Here is a 19,517-nt window from a genome sequence, read left to right as displayed (position 1 = left end):
ATCTCACTGGCTGGGCTCCCCTCGGCCTTGGACGGACTCTAAAGGCTTAGTTGCTGTTACCAGCAGCCCTTGTGGCTTACCTCAACAACCCCCTCTTCCCCTCTAGCCCCCTCCTCAGCACAGCACACTAGATTAGTGTCTGCTTCCACCTCATCTGCTCCCTAAACACTAAATTATATCAAATGAGTCACTCCCCCCACACCTCTATACGCTTACATTAGCTACAGTAAGTGTGCTTGCATGTGTGTACATTAGTGTAGAGTTAGGAAAAAGACCACAGTTGAGTTAGAGTTGAATCTCCAAAAATCTGCCTTTTTATTAAGTCACGGTTACCGTTTGCATTTGGTTTTAGGGGAATTTCTACAGAATTCCATCATGATTTGGCCTATTTTGATGAGGAAGGTAGCGGTCATTTTTACATAATGTGTGCATGTTCATATTTTTTTGTTTTTTGTGATCCTACAAGAATTACTTGGTAGACCTAAGCCATCATTCAGTGCCGCAGCCTTTAAGTGTTGAAGTCATTTACTAAAATATTTGATGATGTTTTGTCATCTCAGGCTGCTACCCTTGTCCTGGACCTTGTCTCAATCCAGTAGCTCTGGGAAGCCGTTGGCTCGCCTACGCTGAAAACAAGGTGGTCTACAAATACACACTCATTCATTTAGTGTAAAAGTGCCTTATCTACAACCCCCCTCCCCTCCTTTCCCTCATCTGTCTCTCTCTCACAGACACACACACACACACCACTCTGCAGAAAAAAAACATGCATATATCCGTTTTCTGCTTCTTTAATCTGACTGGATAAACAAGTAATTCCAAGAAGAGTCCACTAAAGATGATAAAATGCTGAAATTTACCAGATGCACTGGCATTTTGTATTTAATGGAATTGTTAAGTATTTGCTAAAACTAGAATGTTTGGTTGTGCTCTCTTCAATACGTTTAATGCATGACTGTGTTTTGGTGCTGCTCCACTCAAGTAATTGACAGATGGGGCTGGTATTCGTGTGTGATTGCCTAAGGATTTCCAGAAAGGACTTGCTTTTTGAACAACAATTGCACTGCTGGGACAGAGGTACTCAATATTGCATTGAATTTTGCGGCCTCTTTTCTGAAGCAAAATAATTTTTTCTAAAATTGGGGTATAGAGCACCCTCCTCAGTATGAATCATCATTTCTTTCTGTAGGTATTGCCACAATAGTAGAAGAAAAACAACAATTAAAACCCTCCTATGTGTTTTTTTCTTTTTAGTACGCATTTGAAGGATTTTGGTCCTCTTTGTTTATGTTGAGATAAGTATAGTGAGATCAATTGAAAAAAAGGATGTCTGCAATCATCCAATTTTCCTGATTCAAGACTGAAACTGGTTTTTGGCTTACTCAGCTACAACAAGAACTAGAGAACCTGTAGTCATGGATTCAACAATAAACTCTTATTCATACAAATGTCTGCATCACACAAGTTAAGATTTGCTGAACTTGGTTGTGCAACAGACTAATGCTTTAAAGAACAGCAAAACCATACAGCATGGCTGACATGGTTTTCCAAACACACCATTTTTTACTTGAGCATAAAGAATGTTCAGACAGTTGAATTATGTACCTTTCCCCCAACACATATTGTTCAACTGTCTGAAAATAATTATTATTTATTCACTTTTGCTACTTTGACATACTATTGATCTGAGTTTTATATAATTTTTTGTCCATTTCTTTTGTCTTTTAATCTCTTTGCAGTTGATAAGATGTCATCAGTCTCGTGGAGGAGCCTGTGGTGACAATGCACAGTCATATACTGCTACAGTGATCAATGCTGCCAAAGTGGGTGGTGATAAATACACAATTACCATATTTTCATCCATAGCTATCCATAACTTAAATTTTGACATAAAAATGTTTAATCTTTGAGTTTTCTATTCTAGTTTCTTACCCTGTCCTGCAGCATGTATGCTATGAGTTGTTACTTGCAGTACTGCAGGGATTTTTGGTATGTTCAAACAACAGACCTAATGTACGCCAGCAGCAGCACAATTACATCGTTTGCTATTATATTATATTTTGATTTACATGAGTGCTATTCTTATTTGGTCTGAATTTTAATGAAATACATACTTTGATATTACCAATAACAGCCAAGAAGAAACACATTTTCATTGCTTTCATATTTATTATCCCCCTTAAATGAAGACAATAATAACGATAGCCTCAAACAACAAACATTGACTATGTCAATAGCAGACATTTGTACCATTTGCCACAGTGACAGCTTGACCTAACGTCTCACGGTCCTCACTAGCCTCATGATGTTCTGTGGCATTCCACTTTTCCAAAAACGCTACATCCAGTTCTGCCAGGTCACTCAGGAGTGAGATGCCATCATTCAGTCTCTGCTCTATGGCAGTCGTCTACAACCTTTTTCAGGTTGGGAGTTTATTGTCAGAATATATTTTCATGAACCTACTTTTCATGTTAAAATGCTACTTCAAGAAATTTAGTTTGAAAAAAATCTGAAAACATTTTTTTGCACATGATGACTATTTAGTGAAGGATTGATAGTTGTTTCTGATTTGTAAAAATTCATTAAACATGGCATTAAAGGTATTTTTCCCCTATAGAATACCATTAGAACACAGAACTCAACCCAGTCTCAGATCATTATTTAGAACGAAAAGATTTTTCATTTTTTGTTTTTACATTAATCATGATTCATTGCATATTTATTTTTAACTCAGTTTTTTTAGCAGTTTCTGGGCTAAAATTTCTTAACAAATGCCTGCCTATTTCTCCCTAATCTCTGTTTTATAAGTTTCCTCTGATCAAAAAACATCTTCAGCTGGTCGACTTTATTTGATCGAATCTTTATTCTCTTTAAAATGTTTGTGTCTGCTTTAAGCGTTAAAGTGGATGCTAACAACCGGATACTAACTTTAGCTGTGTCCACCTTTTAAGGTGTGATGGATAAATTAAGCTAAACAAAATGACACAACCATCGTAAATCTGGTATTTTCTAAGTATAATAATAAACATTAATCCACCGTGTCTGCCTGCCGGCTATTACGCAGCAACTGATTCTCGAATGTTTCACACATGCAGATAATGAAAGACTCAAAACCAAAAAAAAAACCTCCTTCTTATTTTATGTAAATAGCAGCTTCATTTTTCTTTGAAGTCGAAGACCCTTATTCGGTTTCCGCACTGACTCTTTTCTCCCCAAAGAAACATTCTAAAAACGTATTATTGTTTGTTTTTCATTAGCTTTTTAGCATTGGGCTACTAACTTCTAACTAACTAAAGTCATGTGACACGTCAAGATAGAATCCTGTAGTTTTCCAAAATTAAACTTCCTTCAGAAAATAAGCAAAGTGTAAATAATCCAAGTTAGTGTATGCATTTTTTTTCTGTCTGCGGCCCTGTACTAAGTGGCCCAAATACCGGTACCATTCCGCAGCCTGGGGGTTGGGGACTACTATTCTAAGGGGTTCAGGTCAGGGGTTATTGCTGGCAAGAGGATATGAGAAAGTCCCACTTCTTAAAGTTCAGCTATGACAATTTTATTTTGAGACTCACCAAGTTCACTTGCAACATTTGAATGCCTACTACCAACCCCAAGGGGCTATGACCAGGTGGAGCTGCTCATCCAATAAGCGACGTTGTGTGTTCATGGCTGTTTGAATAATAAATTTAGAACAACTTTCTGGCTAAATTAGCTTTTTATCCCCACATTGATGCCACATAGAAAAGGTTTTTGTTTTGAGATGTTTTTGGTTTTGGCCCCAAAAGTGTGCACAGGGAGACCATCATGTGGAAATCACAAATGAGATGTGTGTGTCATCCCAATACATTAGCCTCCCTATCCCAAAAATTTGTGAAGTGAAACAGTGTTCACGTCATCCACAGAGTTTTTCATACTATCCCCAATTTATTGTGGAAATTGTACTTTCAATATCTTTTTTTTTTAATATGCATCTGAAAAACACAATTTTTTAACTTCCAAGTAACATACCTGCTTTGTGTAAACAAAGACTTACAAGTTCCTAGAGCGTTAGTGTCCTGTTTTTCAGAAAATCCTGCCACAACTACTACTGATATGTTGAATTAGCTGTCATCCACCAATGAGAAGGAACAGGGGCAGAGGTCAATGGAAAAGCAGGAAGACACTGGCTTTAAAGTACTAGGATTAGACTCTTGTACACTACTCTTGACACTTGTATCTTAAGATCTTGGTCACATTAGCAATGGGCTGGGGTGTTTAAAAGCTGGATTTTGAATTCTTTATTGGGTTGGTTGACATTTTCATAAGTTTATTTATATCTCTACAAAAGACAGATAGCTCTGTGCGTGATTTTATCATATTGGGCTTCCCAAAACAACTAAAGATCTGTAAAGGCTTGCTTCCACTGAGCGGTACAGTACGGTACGGTCTGGTTTAGAATGGTCCAAGCAATTCAGGGGAGTGTTTTCGCTCAAAGTTGGATTGTCACTGCACATGCAGGGAGAAGCTAACAACAATGGCAGTCAACCAGCAACTCATTTTTTTCTGCTTGGCTTTTGGTACTTTGAATGTACAACACATTTTATGTTGTCTGAGAGAAGATTACAGGTGGTGAAGAGGAATACAGCCGCTGTTTTGGTGCACTAACCAGTCTGTTTCATTTTTCTATGGACTTACAATCAACGGGGGCCCAAAAATGTTACAGTTCGGTTCGCTTTTGTGAGTTCATTTTATAATGGAAACGCTCAAAATACCGGACCGCAAGAGGTTTTAAATCTCAATGGGACCCCCCCTTGGTTAAAAAAAAGGTTAAAAGAAACAAATCCTCACATCTGCTGCTACAGTCTGTCTTGTCTTTGCTACTCCTTATAACAAACACATAAAATCATACTGAGAATACAGACTATAGTCCCAGAATATGTCATACCAAAACCTGACTGTTTTAGTCCTTTCCCTTTGCCGTAAATTCCATCCATCCGTCCGTCCGTCCGTCCGTCCGTCCGTCCGTCCGTTCATTCATTCATTCATTCATTCATTCATTCATCTACCAGTTCCACTTAGTCCTGTTGGGAATCTTTCTCAGCTATTGTAGCTAAACTGTCAATTACAGTCCATACACTCACAGCTAAGGGACCTTTTGGAGTCACCAACGTATGAAGGATGGTTTTGGACTGTGGAAGGAAGCTTAAAAGCCTGAATTGTACCTTCATGCAGCCCCCTTCTATAAGTCTCTATTCCATAAACCAGCTAAGATGCAAACTGCGCAAAATGTCTGGGCTTGTCATAATTAACAAAAAGACTTTTAGGAAGTTCTACAATTGTTTATTATAACCCCATGACAAGGAAAGGGGCAGAAATTGTATTACTGATGATTTTTGAGGCTACTGGCACAAATAATCATAGTCAGATGTAAACAGCCGGCCCTGCAAATTAACACAGGAAGCCAAAGGTGACTTTTGCCAGCTGGCAAAAAATGTTTTGTTAAAAATAATTGTACATTAACTTTGACAGAAGATTTTTTATAAACAAATCTGCCAGAGTCTAAGTTAAACGCTGTAATTCTACAAAGACATGAAAATTTTATGCCTGTACCATCTGTAAATCCATTGACATTGGATCTACCTGACCTGCTTGGCTGACTGGAGCTGAGTTTATGAGACACTTCATCAACCTTCCTATCTCTTTGTTCCAAATGTAATCTACTTTTCCTCATTGGTCGTGTTTCACTCGTCTCCACGGGGAATGGCTGTAAGATCACTCACTAAAGGCCAAAAACTCCCTTTGACACCAGGCTATCCTGTCTAGCCTGATTTAGTTGCTTTTCAACACATGCTAACTTGTGTTTTTTCATATGGTTTTCATTTTTTTCTCCACTTTGTTCTACAAGTAAAAATTATTGATTTACAGGTAGTCATTAATTCTTGCAGCTACGGTGTAAGATGTATCATTAGCAGACTAATGATAGTGTACATCAGAAAAAGAGCTGTGCCACTATCAGGTTAGCAGTGTAGTGCAGAGTGGAAAGTGGCACAGGGGATTGATATGAAGACAAGCAGTCTGCTAGCTCACCCTCTATTCATTTAGGACCATATATCTCAATATGGATGACAAGGTATCTCATTCTGGCTTGTGGCGCGACACGCTGGCTCTTAGTGCTGAGACATAAAGGAGGAGAGTGTGGGGGCAGGGGTTAGCATTAAAGTGTAATTGCTTTTGTTTATACATAAAATTTTACAGAGTCCAAGAATTCTTCAATTTTCTCTTCTCTTACAGGAAATCTTCCTGTCAGATAAACTCTGCTGTCAAAGAGTTTTGAATGGTTAAGAAAGACCTTTCAAAGAAATTAGATTTAAATTCTTTTAGATGGTGACATCAGGCTGGGAGTATAACATTTTGTCAGCCATATTCAGTCTTAAGAGCCCCCTCCCCATCTTGCAACTGAATCAATAACCCCTGTTTGGACTTGCCTGAAGAACTCCACAACTACAGTGATTAGAAAACACATTAGTGTTGATCAATTAGGAGCCAAACGCCTTGCTTAATAATTGATGGGTTTTCTTGCATTTTACACACACTAAAGCACACAGGCAGCCAACTCTGTAAGTGTGCCTGGTGGAGAAAGAGAGACAGTAGGTGATCCTCAGACCCAACAAGCAGGAGGCGCCACGCTGTATTGACAGGGCCGCCTAGTCTGAATGCTTGATTAGGCTCTCCAGGGCCCCTTTGGCGCTTACACACACAGAGACACTCAGTCACACGCATAGGACTCCATTAGACTAAGACAGTGTAGTAGGTGAGATAGACTCCACTTAAGCAGCATTATCCATTTCCCTCCATCGAGCCACAGAGGTGTGTTTGAGCCAGACACCCTGGCTGGGCCTTAAGCTGACACAGAGGAGCCTTACATGCACACACACACACACACACAGACTCACACACAAACACACTCTGTGGTGTCTCTTGTGGCGCTACAAACAATCAGCACTACGAGTTATCTGTGGGCATCAACTGGACATAATAGTGTATGCATGCTTCCTGTAGTGTGCGAGTCATATGTAGCTGTTATGAGTTTAATTTAAAGCATCTAGACACTGAATTTAATCTGTTAAAATATTGAATATTAGTTATACAGTTCTAATCTTTTATGTTTTCCCTTTCAGACTTTGAAAACCGGCCTAACAATGGTGGGTAAAGTTGTGACACAGCTGGCAGGCACCATACCGCCAGGCACGCCCGATGAGGAGATGACCCCTCACAGCTCGAGCCGCCGCGGCCCCCACAACCCTGGTGTGGTCACCATCATTGACACAGAAAGTGTTGGAGAAGGACAGGTCAGTTCACTGCACCTTTCTTTCTGTTTTTTAAAGTTCATTTTAAAACTTTGTTTAATCAATTTGAATGGGTATTGGCAAAACAAGCATCAGCAGGTGATACCTGTGTGAAACTCAGATTTCAATCATTTTTTACACTAACGTTCCAATTTTTAAAAATACAATGGGCAAAAAAACATTTGCCAGTCACCAATTCTGCAAGTTGTTCCAAGTTGTTCCAGTTCCAATGGTACTGGGGGCAATTACCATATCAATGGCGAGCAATTCACATCACCCAGTGGGGGTTCTTGGGCAAGATCCTTAACGGGCGTGGCTTGTCTGCAGCTCACCGGTCCCCCAAGGGATGGGTCAAATGCTGAGAATACATTTCGCACACCTAGGTGTGTGACAGAAAGGAGCACTTTCTTCTTCACTTAAAAAGATTAAAAATTTCTTTCATTTTGGGCATCTTCAGCTTTCCCCAGAAATGCCCAGAAATCACATTGTATGACTTTTACATTTATTTGTATAATGGTGCAGAAAGTATAAGTCATTAACAAAAAGCCATCTCACTACTTTAAACTGTAACCCTAAACACTTCCTTTGGATCCACAGCAGGTCTGCACACACTGTAGCTGCTATTTCAGCTCATTCTTCAATGCATGCTTTCGCAAGAGCTGTGATGTTTTGGGGCTGTTGCTGAACAATATTGAGTTTCAACAGGTTCTGTATTAGATTGAGTTGTTAAAACTGGCTAGATCACTCCAGAACCAAAAAAACAGTCCCAAAGCTTGATGTTTCCGCCTTCATGCTTCACTGTGGGTATGGGGTTCTTGAGATGCAACTCAGCATTCTTTTCATTCCAAACACACTGGGAGTTGCGTTTATACCAGTTTCCGGTTGGCCGCAGCAGCGGCTCAGGCGGTTGAGCAGGTCGGCCAATGATCGAAGGGTCGGCGTCTCGATCCCCACTCTCCCCCAGTCAACTGCCGCCGTGTCCCTGGGCAAGACCCTCCCTGCCTCCAGTGTGGCTCCACTGGTGTTTGAATGCGTATGAATGTCCCGGTGATGGTCAGAGGCGCATACTGGCAGTCACGCCTCTGTCAGTCTGCCCCAGGGCAGCTGTGGCTACATCAGTAGCAAACCATCACCAAGTATGAATGAGGAGTGAATGAATGAAGGACATACATTGGAAGCGCTTTTAGCGTCTGGAAAAGCGCAGACAAATCCAATCCATTACTATTATCTGACTGAATGATTTGATTTTGATTTGATTTTATTGATTTATTGCAATCATTGTAGTCAAAGCAATAAAGAATTTACACATATTTATCAAACTCATTACAGAAATGATGAATTGCATAGATTAAAAAGACAGAAAATAAAACAAAACAGAAACCTCACTTGAATTAATGATGTTCTGGTACATGAGTCTGGGGGCTTCATACAGTAGGTGTAAACAGGCAGAAGCACAACTTTCCCTCTAAAATTCCATATTAGCAAGTTTTCAAAACTAAAAAAGGATTTAACCAAGGTTTTAGAAAATGAACGACGCAATAATTGCCAAATAAAACTACACTAATTGAACAAGAATAGTTGAATCTTGTCTTTAAGGTAAAAACTTATATATCAGCAGATAAATTAAAGGAGATGGCATCCGCTCAGTATTTAAATGAATTTTTGTGATCGTTAAAAACACGTCCGCTGCTTCTTTTTTGACGCATGTCAAATTGAATGCTCAATGCTCGTTCTAAAGCATGTTCATAAACTAGACGATCCCGTCATGAGTGGAAGAAGCTGCCGTCAAGTTTTTAGTCTCATCGCTACATGGAAGATTGGAGAGATCAGGTTTATTTTGAAGATCTGTAGAAAAACATCAGTAGGCACTTCCATGTCTCAGTAACCCATGACTTGCAGGCCCAGGATAGTCCAAAAAAGGAACAAATAAAAACAAAAAAAATAATGTCTCGATGCAAATAAGAAAAATCTTTAAGTTCAGGAAGAGAACTATCAGATTCTCCTCCATGTTCGTTTTGGACAGCGCTTCTCCTGTGTTGCTGTTGGTATATAATAATGATAGCATTGACTATATCAGACTCCTCCCCCCTCGTGTTCTAAGCAAAAAGTACCCGCAGGCTCCAAGAAGCCGAAAACCTATAAACTTCTATAGAGAAATAAACAGCTATGACTCTGTTATTCTATTGGTCAGAATAACTATTCTTGCTTTGCTGCCTGTTTTTGAACATGTTCTTGCTAGTCTTCATAATATTTTTGCTGCAGTGCAAGTTGTTCAAGTTATAAACTGACCAATCAGATGCCTCAATAAAGGAAGGTGGTCTCATGTCGAACGTTCAAAGTGTTTGATTGACAGATTCTCTCGAGCCCGGTTTTAGTGGTAGGGGTGTGGCCTTTCAACAATCTCTCTCCTGACTGGTGAGAGTGGTTGCCAAAGAAATAGACAAATCATTCACTAGACCAATCATTGCTTACTTACGTTGTCTGGTTCCAACATGGAAATAAGGCATTTTCTATGGCTGATGTCACACTTGCTCAGTCCAGTTCTCATATGCAGTCAATGACTGATACACACCTACAGTTCCCTCTAGGGGTTGTTAGTGGTAAACAACTGCTAGAGGGGACCAGTTGTTATTTGGAAAATAACAAACATATGAGCCTATTAATGTTTTAAAAAGATCACATACAAATCACTCAACTATGCAAAAAATCTGTATCTTATACTCCAAAAAACAAGGTATATTATCTGTCGTATCCATCTACCTTATTTATCTCTCTTATCTATCCTGAAATATTCTAAAATGTTTTCCTTTCAAACATGTTTTTTCAGGGGCATTACATACTCCTGTGTTATATATCAGCGGTCCCCATCCTTTTTAACACCACAAACTGATATGACGTCAGTCAGACTTTTCACGGACTACTTTCTAAGATGTGGCAGACAGTTATTGTGGCAAAACACCACGATGGAGGAGGAACAGAGCATGGCAAGACGAAATCTGAGCTTTTATTTTGACACGCATGGCAGTGTACTTCGCACAGGTGTCATCATCCTCTCCCTTTCCCACACTCTAATGGTGCATAAAAGAGAAACTGTCTATTAAATGTTGCTTCCTTTTTTGGAAGTTGAAGGCTCCTCTTCTGTGTCCTGGCGGGGCGTTTTCCCCTTGGCAAAGGAACTTTCCAAAGACGTTTGTTTTTTACTCATTTCGCTAGTTCCTGGGTTTTATTTTAGCGGTAACCTATCACGTGACTGAGAAGAGTGCCTTGTCCCGCGTCAAGAGTGACATATACGGATGGAACAGAGAATCGAGCAATTTTTCAAAATAAAACATCTTTCAGAGTCGGAAATAAATAAAATGGAAGTAATGTAAGGTATTTCATTTTTCTGTGTGGCGGTATCGGTCCGTGGCCCGGAGGTTAGGGTTGGGGACCGTTGTATAAACAACAGAGCATGTGAAAATATAAAACCCCCATTATCATTGTAAAAAAATCATTTTAAATGGACATGTATGTTACCGTTTACACATGCTTATGATTGTGTGTGAACTTTCACAGGTCTTGGTGAGCGAGGATTCAGATGGAGAGGGCGTCGTGGCTCACTTTCCAGCACATGAAAAACCCATATCCTGCATGGAATTTAATCCGAGTGGTAAGATGCACCTTTAGTTATACCACTGCTCACATACATGGTTATTTCTTTGTAAATGAAAGTTTGGTAAAAAGAGCAAATGAGCACTTTTTTGTGTGTTTCTGCAGTCTGGTTTTGATTGTTAGACTGTAAGATTTTAAAGTCCCACTTAGATCATCTTCTGATCTTTTGTTTAAGTGTTCCCACTAGCTTTTCAATTATGATTATATGCTGTTTTTAGCCAAAATCAAAAAAGCTGTATTGTTATTTAGGACTTATTTTCTGCAGAGCAGCAAAAGTTCATTAGAAATTTACCTGAGTTATGGGCGGAACTCTTGGCGCCGAAGTACGCTTATTTCCCATCATCCCTTTGTTTACATTCTCCTGCTAGCTTACCCCAAGATAAGATTAGAAGTTCAACAAAAATGGCAGGCAGGATTGGAGCTGTCCAGTCGTACAGTTTAGATCCAGATTCCAGTTCAGACGAGGAAAACAAAGACGTTCATGGATCTATTTGTCTGCAAGTGGATCAGAATGGAGCAGAGAGACTTTGGGCCGCCCATTTCAGTTTATGCATCACAACTAGGGGTCGAATGGATCCATGATCTTAATGGGTTACTAGCCACAGTTCGGTACACACGTGTACCACGGACCCCCCCTCCTTCTTGTGAGGACCTCTTAACTGTCTGTCCACACTGAACACAATTCATGTATGCCGTCTTTGCTTTAACATGTGTCAAAGTTGCTACTCGACGTTTCTCCTAAAGTGGGTTAACCTGCAGCTCCTGCCGCTTGTGGGAGGAGCTTCTGTCAAAGCGTTTCTCGACCTTATCACAGAGGACGCAGACGATGAAAGATGCGGTTTATTTATTTTGAAGAAGTGTACAAAAGCTTCGCTGCACATCTTTATGAAATCCTTCAGATATACAGTACAGACCAAAGCTTTGGACACACCTTTTCATTCAGAGTTTTCTTTATTTTCATGACTATGAAAATTGTAGATTCACACTGAAGGCATCAAAACTATGAATTGACAAAAAAGTGTGAAACAACTGAAAATATGTCTATTCTGGGTTCTTCATAGTAGCCACCTTTTGCTTTGATTACTGCTTTGTAAACTCTTGTTATTCTCTTGCTGAGCTTCTAGAGGTAGTCACCTGAAATGTTTTTCTCTTCACAGGTGTGTCATGTCAGGTTTAATAACTGTGATTCCTTGCCTTATAAATGGGGTTGGGACCATCAGTTGTGTTGTGCAGAAGTCAGGTGGATACACAGCTGATAGTACTACTGAATAGACTGTTAGAGTTTTTACTATGGCAAGAAAAAAGCAGCTCAGTACAGAAAAACGAGTGGCCATCATTACTTTTAGAAATGAAGGTCAGTCAGTCTGAAAAATTGGAAAAACTTTGAAATTGTCCCCAAGTGGAGTCACAAAAACCATCAAGCGCTACAAAGAAACTAGCTCACATGCGGACCGCCCCAGGAAAGGAAGACCAAGAGTCACCTCTGCTGCAGAGGATAAGTTCATCCGAGTCAGCAGCCTCAGAAATGGCAGGTTAACAACAGCTCAGATTAGGTCAATGGCACACAGAGTTCTAGCAGCAGACACATCTCTACAACAACTGTTGAAGGAGACTGTGTGAATCAGGCCTTCATGGAAGAATATCTGCTAGGAAACCACTGATAAAGAAAGGCAACAAGAGAATTATTTGGGCTAAAGAACACAAGGAATGGACATTAGACCAGTGGAAATTTGTGCTTTGGTCGTATGAGTCCAAATTGGAGATCTTTGGTTGCAACCACTGTGTCTTTGTGCGACGCAGAAAAGGTGAACGGATGGACTCTACATGCCTGGTTCCCACCGTGAAGCATGGAGGAGGTGTGATGGTGTGGGAGTGCTTTGCTGGTGTCACTGTTGGGGATTTATTCAAAATTGAAGGCATACGGAACCAGCATGGCTACCACAGCATCTTGCAGCAGCATGCTATTCCATCCGGATTGGGTTTAGTTGGACCATCATTTATTTTTCAACAGGACAATTGTCCCAAAGGAAGGCCTCCACACCTGGGGCGGCCATGGTGCAGCGGTAGAGCGGTCGACCCATTATCGTAATATTGCAGGTTCCACTTCCGTGAGTCAAACCTGCATGAGTCGAAGTGTCCTTGGGCAAGACACTGAGCCCCACCTTGCCTCTGGTGGTAGGCAGGCGCCTGTGTTTGGCAGCGGAGCCGCCACCAGTGTGTGCTATTTGACCAAGAAGGAGAGTGATGGGGTGCTGCGCCAGATGACCTGGCCTCCACAGTCACCGGACCCGAACCCAATCGTAGTCACCTGAAGACCATTGCAGGTGACTACCTCTTGAAGCTCATCAAGAGAATGCCAAGAGTGTACAAAGCAGTAGTCAAATCAAAAGGTGGCTACTATGAAGAACCCAGAATATTATATATTTTCAGTTCACTTTTTTGTTATGTATATAACTCCACATGTGTTCATTCACAGTTTTGATGCCTTCAGTGAGAATCTACAATTTTCATAGTAAAGAAAATAAAGAAAACTCTTTGAATGAGGCGTGTCCAAACGTTTGGTCTGTACTGTAAATCAGAGACTCTCCCAGTAAGGAACTGTTATGTTTTGTTTTTTTTCCATTTTACTGATCCGAAAAATGATCTGAACTAGGCCTGCACAATATACCGCAAATTTATCGTTATCGCAATATCCAGCTCTGCAATATGGATATCGCAAAAGACGGCGAATATCGCAATAAATCGCAAACCCAAAATGTGTTAAAACAATCTTCTAGCAGCTTGAAGCATTTAACGAATCAAATAAATCCCTTTATGCTTTGACCAATCAGATGGACGCCTTCCCATTGTTGACCAATCAGATGGAGGCCTATTATGTTAACCCTGGTCCTGAAGAGCCTCAACCCTGCCTGTTTTCCAGCTCTCCTTAACCAGCTTGCTGTTGATTGGCTGACTCAAGTGATTTCACATCCTGATTGACTGAACACACCTGATTTTGGTTATCATTATCGAGCAGTCTAGGGAGAATTGGAAAACAGACAGGGTTGAGGCTCTTGAGGACCAGGGTTAGCCACCCTGACGTTTGTCCCCCATGTCGATGAGGGTCATTTGGAGTATAATTTTTAAACTGTTGCAATGAAATGGGAATGATGTTTTTGTTTATTTTTCTATTTGTTTATTTACCGTAAATTTATCGTTATCGCAATATTGATCACTAATATCGCATATCGCAAGTTTTCCTCATATCGTGCAGCCCTAATCTGAACCGAGTTTTGTGTTCTGTTGCACCCCTATTCACAACTGAGGGCTTTTTCAAACAGAGGGTTTTTATCTGCTCCGGATCCGTCATAATTTGAATAAAGAAATATTCAGAAATGCAGCTTTAATCTCAGTTTTCTTTATTTATGTTTTCCATCATCAAAAAATAAATGCCTTATTGTTAAAAACATGTTAAAAACAACAAAAATAACATTTTCATTGGAGTTGATCTTTAAGTATATTTTCTTTCATTGTTCAACTTTGGTCAAATTTAGCTAAAAATAAAAACCAAAGCTGCATTTTTTTACAGCAACTTAAAAATGTTTTAACTCTCACCACTCTGAGCTATCATCTTTGGCTCTCTTACTATATTCCTTTGATTCCCACAGTGTGCTGCTTCTTTCTGTCTAAGCTAATAAAGACACTGCTGACAGATGGCTTTAACCTCACATACTCGAGGTCAGAGAATTGCTCAATTACCTAAACTTATGAAAAACATAGCAGCTCTGTCTGAGCATGAAGAGGAACACATTTTTAGACAGATGATTAAACATAATTTAAATTCTCCTCTTCAGAAGTCACTTGTCACATGTGAGACCTGTGATTTGAACAGAATCCTGAAAACAGCATGTCAGAATAAAACGGCTTTTTGATATCAGGGAAACAAAACTGTCACCTTTCCCACAAACGATGAGGAACTTAATTATGTGTGAATTATGCCCCTCTTTAGGTGTGATGTCATAACTCTCTGCCCTCATGCAAAAATGGCAATTATACATACGTTTTCCGTGTGTAGCTTTATTTGTAGAGGCAAACAAAAATGTTGACACTGATTATCTAATGAGACATCTAACAAGCTTGTTCATGAACATCTATGCATATTTATAGAGAATTATAAGAAACATGATCTTTTATAGCAATCCACAGTTACTCCATCTTGAGAAATTCTCAGGTTGTCTGTACACTGCAAATATCCAGTTTGAGGTTCCTTTAAATGATTTGATGCTGACACATTATTGCAATAGTAGCTATAATACACTAGCAACAAGATGGGACATCTTCTGGGCTCCTTTCCATAGGAAGGAAACGCGTATGATCTTTGTGTCTCACAAATTCTCTAAATTTGTAGAAGTTACAAACATAACTTTAAAGGAATTTAAAGAAACATGTTAAAAAAATGTCACAGCAAGTTTATTGGGGGCTCTTATGATGGAAGGCCTCATGAATGTGGTGGATTTGCTGCAGCCTTATTTGCAGCTTTATCGATCTTAACTTTGTTATTATTTTAACATCCACTAAAATGTGCAAAGTTTTTTTTCTTTCCTGCAGATCTCAGTCAGAATAGCGAGAGTGTCTCTAAATAGACTCCTTCAAAACGGGCTGTTGTTGAACTCCTATGTATTTCTGAGAATTTGTTTGCAGCGGTCAAGGTCAACATGGCAGACATATGAAAGACGGAAACAATCATATCACTCAAAGAGAACTCCGAAAACCTCAAGGTTTTGGCTGGGAAGTGTTGTGTAAGAAAACCCGGCGGCTGTGTGTGTGTTGGAGTCTCTACAAAGGCCGGACAGAAGGCTGCCAGTTTCTGGTGTGGCGACTGGTGCTTTGTGGCGTTTCATTGGATCTGTGGATCTATTCCTAGTGGTGTAATTAGAGGGGCGCAGATGCAGTGCAGTGGCAAAGTGCTCTCTTTAACAGCTGCAGTATGTGTGCTTGTTTTCTTTCACGTCTCGTCCTTTCCATTTGTGTTTAATGATCCTTGACTTGATTATTAGGTACAATGCCAAGTTCAAAATTCTCTCATGTTTTGAGGGTGGAGATGTTGCCCAGCTATTGTTCTTGTGATTGGCACTAGATGGAGTTATAGATTCAGCAAATTCAATTCAACAGTTGTGTCCTTAAGACCTTTGCGTCTGTCACAGAAACTATGAGGGGGAAAAATCTTAGCAGCTTTGCAATCCAAACTTAGTTGTGAAAGGAGTAATCTTGAATAGAACTTATTTGGCTGGACTGACCTGCTACATCTGAGGATAGAATCTACCTGCTATAGATCATTGAAATGCTTCTAAACAAAATACAGTTACGCTTGATGATGTTTTAAAGGGGCTTTCCACTGGGCCACTTGACCTGCAACAGAAATGAATCCCTTAGTTAGTTTTCTGGCAGTTGTCTGGTAGGTCTGTAACAAACAAATTGTACGGTAGTTTGCCTGAAAATGGGCTGCATGGTGGCGCAGTGGGTAGAGCTCTCGGCTCAAAGCGAGAAGGCTCGGTTTGAATCCCAGAGGGGAGTCTGCAGGCTCTCACCGGGCATTTGTGGGTTGTCTGCAGGCACGCTGGCTCCCTCCCACAGTCAAAAAACATCCTTCATAGGTTATCTCTAGAGTGTGATTGTGTGTCCTGCGACGGACTGGCGACCTGTCCAAGGTGAACCCTGCCTTCGCCCAACAGTATCCAGCATCCCTGTGAAGAACTAATGACTAATCAGTTGCTGGTGAAAAAAGTTTTTACAACAGACTTAGATTTCAAATGTTGTACACTTGGTTCTAAACTAAAAAAACTTTAGTCTGCTGTTGAAACATAATGCTGAATTTTATTTGTTTTTGGAGCCATATGAGCTGTCTGTCAGTCTTAAAAGAGGGCTTTTTAAATGCATATGCTATGGTCTAATTCAAATTGTTTTACTTGCTTAAATGATAAGGAATAAGACAAAGAATTTTACATATAAGGTCAATGTTTAACTTTAGCTAATGTAAAAAGGAAAAGGCTCTCCCCAATTTTCTCCTTTAGCTGTGAATAGTCTTGTGTATGAGCTCATAGTTTATTTGATCTATATTTTTTACCTAAATCTGATTGAGGTGTCATCAGTGTGTGAATGGGTGAATGGGACTTTGACTGTAAAGCGCTTTGGGCCTTCGAGGAAGGTAAGAAAACGCTACACAAGTGCATGGTGTTTACCATTTAAAGAGCCAAAGAAGCTAAACTTTTTCTTCTTTTTACTGTATGTTTGTTTGTCCTCCTGGTAGCAGTTGTGTTCATTGCCCTTTTTTGGTCTCATAAAACAGCTTATTTTTTTTGCAGCCGCTAAAATGTTCTGAAAAGGGACATTTTGCATAACCCATCAAAGCCCAGGGTAATGGCAGAGGAGTCGAGGCTGCGTCGCTCCCCACACAGAACTGTCCCATAAACCATAGCCCTGGTTTAGTAACATGCCGGTCTAATGAATAGCCTTGCCCGCTATGCCCCACCATTGAAGCAGCTGCACCATGAAGGCAGCTTTCCATGGTTTAATAACTCTTTCTCTCCCTATTGATGTGTGGAGGAGCTGGGCCGATGCTAAAAAACCCTGGACCCACATGCACATGTTGAACACGAGGGGAATTCCCACACACAACCCGTTTCGCTAAGCCACACATTTATAGCTGCGTATTTAGTGTGGACTGAATCATGTCTTCACACCAAGATAGTAATTAGCGCTCACAGCCAGTTCAGATGTGATTTACAGTATTTACTCTGGGCGCCCACTGTGGCCTTTTTGGCTTTTCCAAGCTGACCTTGGAAAAAGAAAAACCCTGGCTTTAGTGTCTGAATTATTCCTTGAATTCTCAAAGGTTAGTGAGGTTTATCATGTTTTTTTTAAAAACCTTTTTAATGCTTCTCTTTGCAACTTTCTCAGTTAAACCCCAATGGTAAGGAAAGAACATTTATCAAAAGTTACTTTCTTCATACAAGAGATATAAGACTAATTAGTTTTTAACTGTTCAATTTCACACAATACTTGGATGTTCTCAACAATAGATACAAATAATCCTCGGGCAATTTGTTTCCAATGTCTTTTACATTTCTTTTTTAAATACTGTTTTCATTATTTTATTAAGATTAATAAAAAGTATGCTATATAGTATTTAATATTCCCATGAAAATATTCTAAAATCATTTGGTTGAACAGCTATAACTGTTGGAAGATATCCCACCAATGAAAAAAAAGAAGAAGGTGACATTCAGGTTTATTGTGAGATCCTGTGAGATCATGCTTCTCCTTTGTCAGGAAACTACAGGAAGGTAACTAATAGAATTGATGTTTACTGGGAATTGAGATTAGTGGCTGTTAATTGTGGTCACATCCTTTTAAGATAAACTCTTGGGAATTAAAAAATAGTCCATGCTCCCGCAAAGTGTACGTATCTTTGTGTGAGCCTGTGTGAGTGCTGTTCTCTCCAAATATTTTTGCATAGTAAAACAGAAACGTCTCCTCTTGAATACCATTCAACCAGGAAGTCTGCAAATATGTAACTCTTCAAATAAATGTGTTTAGGTAGTGTGTTTTCCGCTTAAGTTGATAAAAGAATGAGCCTGGAGCCCTGCCTTGGAAAAAATCATGCTTTGTGATCTCCACTGTCACGGTCCCTGCGCTTCTGTGTCGGCACAACTTTAAAGGCAGGTGACTTTTTGCCCCGCTTAAGTGAGTCGGTCTTCCAGCACGGTAATATCAAACTAATAGCCGAATGTCTGGTAGGTTAGCCACACACAGACACCTTTTTTTCATACCTATTAATATCTTAATGTTTGCAGGTGGTCTGCCTGTGGAGCACATAGAAAAACACAACCCTTGGATTCAGCCCACTCTGCATTTAATGAACCATATACCTTCTTTTCATCTCGTTTTTCTCTGTTGTTTTGTAGCCTTTACCTCTTCTTTCATGAGTGATGCTAATTCTTAAGCCCTGGGGGTTTAAAACAATGGTAAAGTTTGTGCAGAGACGTGGTGGATAAAGGATTAAAGCTAAAGACTTTCAGTTAGAAAGTGTAAGATCAGAATAGATGCTGGTGGTGTACAGTATGCTGGTGGTAAGAATGCAGGGAGGTAAGTGATTATAAGTGGTTTATGGATGCTCATTTTTTTCACTATGGATGGGTTTGATTACATGTTCAAATGCAAAGTTTTTTTTTTTTTTGTTTAGCATCTGCACAATCACAAAGAGCTTTGTCCATCTCATGCAGCCAGAGCCCTAAATGCAACGCTTTATCTCACGACAGCCACTCTTCCACTTCTGTATTAGGATCATTTGCTTTGATGTTTATGTATCCTGGTAACAGTAAAGCAATCTGAATCCCCCAAGTACTCCATCTTTTGAGCTTTATTCCTTCCACATGGTTATAGTTTGAGATTTCCCCGATTTTTCAAAGCTTTTTTGAAGCCTAGTGCTGTTAATTAGAAAGCTTACTGGTTTTGTTGTGGCCCTTTGTGCTGCCAAGTTGAGAAAACACTGTCTTTTTTGTGCTA

General features: G+C 39.9%; 1 protein-coding gene across 9 annotated transcripts in view; it reads left to right on the top strand.

The window, feature by feature from the left end:
* Positions 1-19,517, top strand: part of bcas3 (BCAS3 microtubule associated cell migration factor) — a 335,083-nt gene that overhangs the window by 37,158 nt on the left and 278,408 nt on the right. For all 9 annotated transcript variants that reach the window (XM_011482979.3, XM_023961828.2, XM_078929751.1 and 6 more), the window contains exons 10-13: positions 561-637; positions 1,740-1,823; positions 7,155-7,325; positions 10,878-10,971. In XM_011482979.3, coding sequence (XP_011481281.1) covers positions 561-637; positions 1,740-1,823; positions 7,155-7,325; positions 10,878-10,971 — 426 coding nt within the window. The remainder of the gene's footprint in view (positions 1-560; positions 638-1,739; positions 1,824-7,154; positions 7,326-10,877; positions 10,972-19,517) is intronic.

The sequence above is a fragment of the Oryzias latipes genome, chromosome 13 (genome assembly GCF_053564925.1).
Source record: "Oryzias latipes strain Hd-rR chromosome 13, Olatipes_Hd-rR_3.1".
Classification (NCBI taxonomy): domain Eukaryota; kingdom Metazoa; phylum Chordata; class Actinopteri; order Beloniformes; family Adrianichthyidae; genus Oryzias; species Oryzias latipes.
The sequence above is the reverse complement of the archived record's forward strand: the minus strand, read 5'-3'. Positions and strand labels throughout refer to the sequence as shown.